Below are 10,369 nucleotides of genomic sequence, written 5' to 3'. Positions count from 1 at the left end.
TTGGATACTATTTTTTGTTATAGAAAAAAAGGATCAACTTACCTTCAATCTTTTTCGTTCGAATACTCTTAGTATACTCGCTAGCATTGCTTCCAGTTCTCGTACTACTTCCTGTAGCAACACTAGGACCACTTATCTCTGATTGCGACTGACTATCGGTCGAGATTTTATGTGCGAAACTTGCCTTGGATGGATAAATCTCGGCTGTCGGTAACAAATAACGTTCGTTTTGATATCTCAAACCGGTGGTCAGGGTTGACGTTGAACCACTTGGTGTAACTGGTGAGGAACTTGCCATTGGTCTGCTTACGCATAGGAACGACTTGTTCTCTTTGTTATTGCTCGTTACCTTTATATTTTAAATAAATATTTTATCGTATTATTTATACAATTTGAACACACATATGATTTTTTATATGTGTTTTATTACTTACTCGCAGATATTGACTCTCCTGAGGTATAACTTCCTGACTTTCCATCTCGTAAATACGATGAGGAATGATTCGCGGTACGCTCAAATTGCATACTGGTTTTTCAAAGACCTCGGTGACCTCGAAGTGCATTGGTAACAAGGACCTTCGTTGATTACTCGAATGGAAGGTCTGACGGCGCTTCGATTTAAACTTGGACGGTCTTGGAAACGAGCGGAAACATGAACTACGACGTCTTTCTTTCACATTTATTGTTACCGAAGTATCTAACAAAAAATAACATTTATTATAATAATAGCATTAATATTATTTACTGAATAAAGTCAAATGAATCATTTGTAAGTCAAATTAATTTACACCACTTAATTTTTTTATATTTAAAAATACTACTATTTTTTATTTTATAACAATTAAAATCAATCTAATAAATAACGAATAAAATTCGAAACTCGTATACGAGATGAAATTTTATTATTTAAACTTACCATCGAAACTTCTTTCCTTTGGTGGATTATAAATAAAATTGGCCGGCAAGGAACGAACCTTGGCAAGACCAGGTCTAACAATTATCTTCTCTCTGGTTCCTATTATCGAATCGAATTCTCTTTCATCATCCTCGTCAACTTCATCCCCAACGATTCGTCTTTCAAGCATACCACCACCCTCTTCTTCTTCTTCCTCAACCTCAAGAAGTTCCTCTCGTTCCGCAGCCAATTCTCTTTCCAATTGATTTTCCATATCCAATTCATCTTCCATCTAAAATGATAAATCATTTTAATTAATCCCCCTCATTGATTCTACAATATTCCAAATATAAAATGAATTTTTTGAAAACACGTACCTGTTTATGACTCTCTTCTAGGTGTTTCATCAAAACCGCGACTACCACATTGACGAGAACGAATTGCGCCATTAGTACAAAAATGACGAAAAATATAGGCGCTATGATAGTGCTTACGCAGCAATTTTTCACGCAATCGGTAGATTCATCGCAATCGTCTCTAAGCGTATCCTTCATTATTCCATTCCAATTATCACCTGTTGCTACTCGAAAGAGAGTAAGGAAGGCCATACCAAAATTACTGAAGTGTGCGTGTTCACCGAGTCCTTGACAAGGTGTTTCGTCACTGCATTCTACAATTTTTAATTATTTTATTATCTTATACAACACTTGAATAGTCATAATAATCGTCAAAAAATAAATTACAAAATTTACAAAAAAAATAAAAAAAAAAACAAATTCGTCAACAATAATAATAAAACAAAGTATTTACCTAATCGACCAAACAGTTCTACTCCAAGGGCCGCGAATATAAAGAACAGTAAGAAAAATAGCAAACCCAAGTTGCCAACTTGCGGTAACGCCTGCATTACCGTGTCCAAGAGGGCGCGTATACCTTTGGCCATTTTTAACAGTTTCAAAACTGAAAACATAGATCATTTTATTCATCGTAACCATTTAAATTAGATACATTTGTTATTTTTTTATTTTCATGACAACTTACCTCTGGCTATACGAAGTACTCGCATAACGCGAATGATGGTTGGATTGATGGGTATAATCTTTGACTCGACTTCTTCCAAAACGATGCCGACTACTGATAATATAACGATCCCTACGTCCAATTGGTTCCATCTACAGACATAAAAGATATTTTTTTTTTATGAGATATATAAATCAAGAAGATCTAATGGTAATATAATTTAATGGAAGTAGGAAGAGAAGATAGAAAAAAAGAAAGAGAAGAGAGAAGAGAGAGAGAGAAAGAATAAATGGCAAGTTTAATGATTCAAAGTTTTTATGATACGAAATAGAGATTAAAAGTTTTATTTATAAAAATATATATGTGTATGTGTATATATATATATATATATATATATATATATATATATATATATAGAATTAGAAGTGTTTTACAGAAAGATAAAGAATACTTTAATGATAAGAGATATATGAGCTCGTACTTGTCCTTCAAATAAAGATGTATACCAAGGGCCAACAATTTCATGAGCGATTCCAGGATGAATACGGCGGTGAAAAAGTAATTAAATATTTTAAGGGCGTAAGTTAGAGCTTTTGGCATCATGTAAAATTCCATTGCCATCGTTACAACGTTCAAACCAATTACAGCTGCTATTGCCAAATCGAAATATTTCGATGTTACGACATTGTGAATGAATAGTCGTGTTTTCGAATAATTCGTGTAATATGGTGGCTCGTGCATTTCTAAAAAAAATAAGAAAACAATACGAAAAACGTTGGTTTATTAAATAAAATGAACAAAATTATATCAAAATTATTGATTTTTGTTTTTTTCATTGGACCAACTTCGTCGTTTCTTTTCCATTTGTTGAGCCCTTTTCATCGCCCTTCTAACACGTTCCTCTTTTTCTTGTTCCTCTCGACATCTATGAAAGTTTTCAACGACGACACCAACGAACATGTTCAAAACGAAGAATCCAACCAGAAGGATGAATGCAATAAAATATAATAAACGCCATTCCGAATAATTCTCGATCGGCTGGAATCAAATTCAAATATTAATATGACACCATTTATATATCTATTATTTAAGGTAATTAAATTTAATATGGAAAACATAATTTGAAACTTTTACCAAACGTAGAGATATTTTATTATACACGTTGTCAAACTATGAATATTAATTTCAAATAAGTTTAAATATTACAACACGATTATTTTCTTTACAAAATAAAAAATCAGATCATTCTAAAAATTACTTGTTTTTTTGTTTCTTTGTTAATAATTTTTACATACAAAATATTTGTTGTTATATATATTATAATATACATCATATTATATATATATATATATATATATATAATATATCTTATAATATATATATTATATTTCCTTTAGTGTACATTTATTCAATAAAATAGTATAAAGTAAAAAGAAAAAAAATGATGCATGTAAAATAATTAATGTATTACATAATTTTGAATAAGTTACGTTGTTTACTCGATATTACACAATGTTTGATATTGGATGTTGTTCCATATTAAATACATTTACAGTATACATAACTATACTGCAGATAAGAAATACATAACAGATGTAGAGTATATCTATCGATCGAAGAAGTTGTTACCTGTTGATCCACACCAACCGCATCCAATCCGGTATACATGATGTTGACCCAACCATCTCGGGATGACAAAACGAACAAAGACATAAGCGCCTTACCGAGATCATCAAAATTATATTTCCTGTTGAGCCATACGTTACGCTTATCCGCAAGACAATCCGTTTTATTGCGAACATTTTTGATATCGGGACCGTCGCAATAAAAAAACGCACCCTTGAACAGTTGAACACCCAAAATTCCGAATATCACGAAAAAGGTACAACATATCAGAACAATATTGCCGATTGGTCGTAAAGACGACAATAAAGTTTGGACGACCAACTTTAATCCAGGAGCGCGATTGATTACTCGCAATGGCCTCAACGATCTCAACAAACGAAAAACCTGTTAAAAATAATCAAAATTTATATTTGTTAAATATAAACATAATAATAATAATAAAGATGATGATTAAAACTTTTTTTACTACGACGATATTTTGAAGAAAAAAAAAATGAAAGAAAAATTTAATACAAAAATAAAAAATAAAACACGTACCCTCAAGATACCAAATATTCTTGGACTACTGGAAGAAATTAATGACATCATTAAATCGACGATAGATATTATAACTAAGGATCCATCCATGATATTCCAGCCTGACGTGAAATAAGCGTCCGAACCATAAAGCATCCCCGTTGCTACGACCTAAATCAAAATCAAACAAATATTATCGAGATATAATATTTAAATAATATAAAAAAAAAACTATTAACCCTTTGCACTCGTTAATTTTATATTTAAACGTTTTAAATTATTTTAAAAATTATTTTGTAAAAATATCAAGTCTAGTTCGATATTAAAGTTGACGTAAAAAATGTGATATCGAGTCGTGCATGACGTAGAAGTAGTAAGGGTCAATAATTCAAACGAAATATTATTTTTCAATGATTCATAAATCGTAATTGTCAAATTACCTTGATAAACATTTCTACGGCAAATACAGCTGTGAAGATATAATTGGCAGTCAAGAGGAATAATCTCTCACGACTGTGCGAAGGTATATTTGGTCTTTCCATCGCCAAAGTGATGCAATTCAAACCAATAAAGAATAATACCGCGTTATCGAACCATTTTTGTTCGACGAACCAACGGCAGAATGCACGAAATCTATCAAAAATTATTAATACAATAATAATTATAATATTATTTTCAAATAATTACAATATTATATAAATTATAATATAAATTATTATAATAATTTACATTTATATTAATATATAATATATAAAATATTAATATATAATTAATATATAATATATAATAATATATAAATTATTATATATTATTATAATAATTTATATTATAATTTATATAATATTGTGCAATAATTTATATTATATATAAATTAAATAATATAAATTATAATATAAATTATTGTATTATAATAAAAAAAAATTAATTATTATTTAATTATTGTTTATTTATTTTAATTATCTAAGTGTAACAGTTAACAAAAACAAAAAAATAAGATAGCAAGAGAAAAATTTTATTCGAACCTGTTGTTAGGCGAAAATATATAAAGCGCATAATCGTCACGTTCTTTGAGACAACCCTTAGGTTCGAAGAACATAAAAATTTTTTTGATTCTTTCAACGCTGCTGGCACTACCGTGGCCATTTGAAGGAGGTGTTTGATCGTCGGTACGCGAATGATCGTCATCCTGATCAGGAAGAGGCTTTATTCTCGGCAGTGTTCCGGTTTCCATCGACAAATTATTTATCGTACGAGGCGTCGAGCATGGTGCCGGCATATCATCCGACACCATGCTCTTTCTACCCGTACCATGAACGTTTTCGTATCCCCTTAAAGAATTTCTTCGTGAGAGTTCCCCGATCCATCGCATCTAGTTTCAAACATATACAATTATTTTAATGAACATTATTTTTGTTAATTGTCAAAATATGATTTCAATAGATGACACATTTTATAACTTTTTTTTATGGTGTCATATTATGTGTAACTGTGATGCAAATTGGTTAAATATCAAAATTTTTTATTTGAATTAAATTCAACGCGTATTCAAAAATTGTCAATTGAATGTCAATTTTTATATGACACCAAAATAGGGTTGGTGTTCCTATCGGATGGAAAAAAAGTATTTTTTCTGAAAGCTACTCTATGATTAACAAATAAAAAATGTTTGAAGTGAAAAAATAAAAGATAGGTATAGTGTCTGATATCGATTACATCGGTATAGAATGTTTTATTTTTTTTTTCATTCTTTTTTTTCTTTTACATGCCTGATTAGGCGTGGCCGTATAACGGCGCATCGATGAATCGCGGCTTTCGATGGAATTGTTAGGGCTGAGGCTGCGATTATTGCTCGTTAGGACGGTCGTTCGATTATTGGGCGCGTCGCATTGCGTGTCGTTTCTTATCGAGCCATGCAAATAACCACCGTTGAAGCTGAAAAAAGAAGAAGAAAAAAAAGAAAAGAAATAAAAGAAAATGAGGGAGTTCGTTCGAGTGATCTCAATAAAAGCCTCTCGTGAGACACAGGGCCTCGTTAATTGAATGAATCAACAAGACGGAGTAAAAAAAAGAAATGAAGGGATGAAAAAGAAAGGAAGGAAGGCAGGAAGGAAGGAAGGAAGGAAGGAAAGAAAGAAAGAAAGAAAGAACGGTAGGTAGGACAAAGAGACAACTCTCAACGAATAAGACAAGACAACGAAGCTTGAGTAGGTATAAAAAGCTTTTACGAGACCTAACCGAGAACTATATAATAGTCAGCAAACTACTACTACTACTACTACTACTACTACTACTCTTTTTCCGTACTCACGTGTAATTGGAACCGCCAAAGGCACTTCTGCCATTGTTCAAAACGATCGTTCGACTGGCTTGTTCCTCGTCGCTTTGGGACCAACGTTTTCTTCGCAAAGATGGCCGAGACAAACGCCAGGAGTATCCTCTATGTATTCTCGGTGGACTGAGATAATACGTAGAGGAATAATAATACAAAGAGATATATACATATATATCATACATATATACATATATATATATATATATATATATATATATATATATATACGGGGAAATTAATCCAAATAGGAGAGGGGGAAGGATAATCAACTGAATCGAAACAATCACCAATATTATTTTACCTGGAGCTTGAGAATTCTCTCGAGGAAGGATTTACCACCGCGGTTACTAGGCTTATTCGTCTGGGAAATTGTCCGGCCATAAAATTGTTCGTTGAAAACTTGCTACCACCATTGTCTGGTAACTTTAATAATCCTGATGGTATACTACATTGACTCTGAAAATCAATATCGTTATTAAAATCTTCGATCTTTAAATAAAAATACATACATATATGTTTATATCTATCTACCGAATTAATTATGATAATGGATTGATCAAATGGGTAAAAAAATTAAAAAAGAACATATTCTAAAAATTAATAACATCATTATTAAATATTATAAGAATTAATGAATATAATGAAAAATAAATCGTACAAATAATTATTCCAGTATTATATATTTATAAATTTTTTGAATAAATTATGAATTCAAATGAAATTTTAAGATTTTCGAATTTTAAATCGGATACACATACGGTGCGTAATGCGAAAGGAAAGTAGTTAACGAGAAAATGATCAGCCTCGGGCCAAACAGAATTGTCGAGGATGATGTTGGTACACGTACAGGAACATATTCACGAGAGAAAGTTAAAAAGCGTATTGAAAGTTTACAAATTAGATTGACTATGATCGAGTACATACACCGGTCCGGTCTATCGACTCAAAGGAAAGGGTGGCAGCCGGTGGAAAAACCGCACGATAATTAAGGTCTCTGTAACCAACGTCGAGTGTTGTGTTTGGTGAGTCTTGAGGAGTGGCCGCTGTATGTGTTATTATCGGTGGTTGACCAACGCCACTCATCATTTTGTTTTCCTTTTGAATATTACACTTAGGCTCGTCTATACGTTGCCTCCAACTGCTGTTCTGTTTTTCCCTACAACTGTTGTCCTTGTATTTCCTAAGTTCTTCGGCACTTTGCCAAGAATTTTTTCTTTCCTATACGAACAAACAAAATTCATCTTTTTTACAATATACTTTTGCATCATTTATTTTATTTGAATTGATAATGTGGAATAGGGAAAAGATATCAAAAGTTTTATTTGGATCATGCACATGTATTACAGCAAAATTCTTACGAATTGTGGGTTTTGATATTTTTTAATATAACGTACCTGTGTATACGTGTCACTGTCGGTAATCGAATGTGATCTCGAAACCCTTGATGATCCTTCCTCGCTACCCATTCCTGCTTCTTTTGCTGCCAATTTTGCCATCTCTCTTTGTTCTCGTTCTCTCCTTTCGTTTCTCTGTAAATGCATGACGATAATAAAGAAACGATCAAAAAAACCCTTTAACCTTTATAGATAGGTGTTACGCGTAGGTGTTTAGAAATTTCGTAATAAAAAAAGGAATAAAAAAATAAAAGAAAAAGAAGAATCAGAATAAAATGTGAAATAAATATAATAATAATAATAATAATAATAATAATAATAATAATAATAATAATAATAATAATAAGAAGATAGAAAGAAATCACGTCTCAAACTTTGTTCACATTTATTAAACAGAAATTAAAATCAACGGTGTAATTTCGTAAGCGATATAACGAAACGGTTCCAGTCTATTAATTTTCTTTAGAAAGACTTCAAGAGTAAGAGAACACGATAAGGTTTTTCGATGCCAATGGCGTAATGTCGCATTATCATGAGAGCGTAAAGTTTGCCACGCGACGTAAGAACGTGGGTAGGTTGATACATATATATATATATATATATGTGTACATGGAATGAATACATTGGCCGATCCTTAGATAGCTTTACCTACTTCTTACGGTTGAATATCCTCGTAGCAACATGGAAGGATAGGGGGGTTGGTTTGAACGTGTCTACTTTTACGGTGTTTTGTTTTATCGTCAAATCGATCGTTAAAAGGGTTTGCGCGGTTAAAATCGCGATTAAATGTTAAGGGTTGGTTGTATATCCTAAAGTTGCCTTCCTCGTTAGAATATTAACAGAATTTCGAAAGATTGAAATTAAATATTAATATATAATACTTTCCCTTTCTTTCGATTATCATTCATATCAATAATCGATGAGGCTCACCTCGGATGAGAAACCTTCCACTAGAATGGCGACTAGAAGATTGAACAGTACGTAATTTCCAAATGTCATCAGTGCTACGAAGTACAGGGCAGCCCAATGAGATGTTTTCTGCATACCATTGAAAAGTACCACGTTCCAATCTTCTTGCGTTAATATCTATTTAAAATGGATCAACCCAAAAAAAAAAGAAAACAAAAAATAGAATGGACAAAATTTGAAAAATCATTAATTCGAATAGGAAAATTTCATTGATCATTTTGGATGACATTATCGATTGGCTAAGACGAAATCAACAACTTTTGGCCATATTTTCATTCAATAATCTAATCAAATAATTTTCTCCATATCTTTTTCCTTTACTATGCGTTTTTCATCACAACAATATCCACATCACCAATATCCGTGCGTCCCGATTTAATCGTACGACCGACTTCTCAACTAGCATGGAAAAGGAGGGAATGTAAAGAAGAAGAAGATAATCAGCGTATCGGATGCCAAAGTACTATTGAAAAGCACCGAAAAGCTTCATTCGTCATTTTGAACAATCGGGGCCAAGGACGATGGAGAAATTTGTTTTAAATTTTTGGAACCGGCCTGACACGTTCATATTTCCATATCTGGCCTCGGTTACAAAAACGTATTGCCAATCGATATCGTCTCCTTTTCAGCATATATATACATGCTGAAAGCAATCGCGTACCACGAATTTCTCTCTTTCTCTCTACATATATATATACATATACATATTTACGTGTATATATATTGTGTGCGTGTGTATGTGTGTGTATACGTTTGTATATTATAACGTATATACGTGAACATTCTTTATGAGATTTTCGTTTATCCTTGTTTTCTTCTTCCACCTCCACCTCCACCCACCCCATCCTCCCTTCATTTCCTCTGTTCCACTGTAACCACAATCACCACAGTATCGTCAAGCAAACAAAGCAAGGCAAAACCCTCTCTCTTTGTTTCATATTTAGATTGGTCGTTTCTTTCACATTCCGTATATCATCTACTTACCTTATGTTATATCGTTTCCTTGCATTCAAAAGTTCTACGTAAAATACCCCTATGTAGATTTTTTCTTTTTATTCCTTACAAGAATCATTCGTTCGAATTTTTATTCTTGACACGTGATAACTGATGAAAAAACGAATAAATTGCTTTCTATGTGTGTGTGTGTTTTTTTTTACTTTATTTTTTATCTTTATTCTTCTTCTTCCTTTTTTCTTTTTTCTCTCTTTCTCTCTTCCAAATATCAAACCTTGTAATAAGTTGGATTGTGTGCATTGAAAATATTTCATAAACTTTGCTTTCTTTTTCTTTTTTTCTTTGCCTCTTTTCCGCATTTCTCCAAGTTCGAATCGAATTTTTAATTCCAATTTGACATAAACACACACACACACATAATACAAAAAAAAAATTTTAACAAATAAAAAAGAATTTGTATTCGTATTAATCCGTGGAACAAGAATGGGGTGCACTTTTAATAAGCAACTCCACGGATTTTTCTTTTCGTGATACCAAATAAAATGCACCTTCTTTTTTTAGGTTTTTTTCCTAGGAACATCGTGAGCGGAAAAAATAAAATTTCACGAATATTCACCCGTTCTCATTCTCTCTCTCTCTCTCTCTCCCTCTCTCTCTTTCTCT

General features: G+C 32.0%; 1 protein-coding gene across 4 annotated transcripts in view; it reads right to left on the bottom strand.

The window, feature by feature from the left end:
- Positions 1-10,369, bottom strand: part of Ca-alpha1T (Ca[2+]-channel protein alpha[[1]] subunit T) — a 73,132-nt gene that overhangs the window by 6,304 nt on the left and 56,459 nt on the right. For all 4 annotated transcript variants that reach the window (XM_089171145.1, XM_089171148.1, XM_089171147.1 and 1 more), the window contains 18 exons: positions 8,714-8,869; positions 7,784-7,918; positions 7,314-7,607; positions 6,691-6,845; positions 6,366-6,512; positions 5,824-5,989; positions 5,080-5,426; positions 4,498-4,690; positions 4,079-4,228; positions 3,545-3,925; positions 2,761-2,953; positions 2,397-2,658; positions 1,937-2,067; positions 1,706-1,855; positions 1,273-1,565; positions 917-1,187; positions 435-697; positions 43-349 (listed from right to left, as the gene is read on the bottom strand). In XM_089171145.1, coding sequence (XP_089027271.1) covers positions 43-349; positions 435-697; positions 917-1,187; positions 1,273-1,565; positions 1,706-1,855; positions 1,937-2,067; positions 2,397-2,658; positions 2,761-2,953; positions 3,545-3,925; positions 4,079-4,228; positions 4,498-4,690; positions 5,080-5,426; positions 5,824-5,989; positions 6,366-6,512; positions 6,691-6,845; positions 7,314-7,607; positions 7,784-7,918; positions 8,714-8,869 — 3,994 coding nt within the window. The remainder of the gene's footprint in view (positions 1-42; positions 350-434; positions 698-916; positions 1,188-1,272; positions 1,566-1,705; positions 1,856-1,936; positions 2,068-2,396; positions 2,659-2,760; positions 2,954-3,544; positions 3,926-4,078; positions 4,229-4,497; positions 4,691-5,079; positions 5,427-5,823; positions 5,990-6,365; positions 6,513-6,690; positions 6,846-7,313; positions 7,608-7,783; positions 7,919-8,713; positions 8,870-10,369) is intronic.

Source organism: Polistes dominula, unplaced genomic scaffold (genome assembly GCF_049000335.1).
Source record: "Polistes dominula isolate Pdom_NZ unplaced genomic scaffold, Pdom_raw_medaka contig_31, whole genome shotgun sequence".
In the NCBI taxonomy this organism is placed as follows: domain Eukaryota; kingdom Metazoa; phylum Arthropoda; class Insecta; order Hymenoptera; family Vespidae; genus Polistes; species Polistes dominula.
This window is presented reverse-complemented; position numbering and strand designations above follow the sequence as displayed.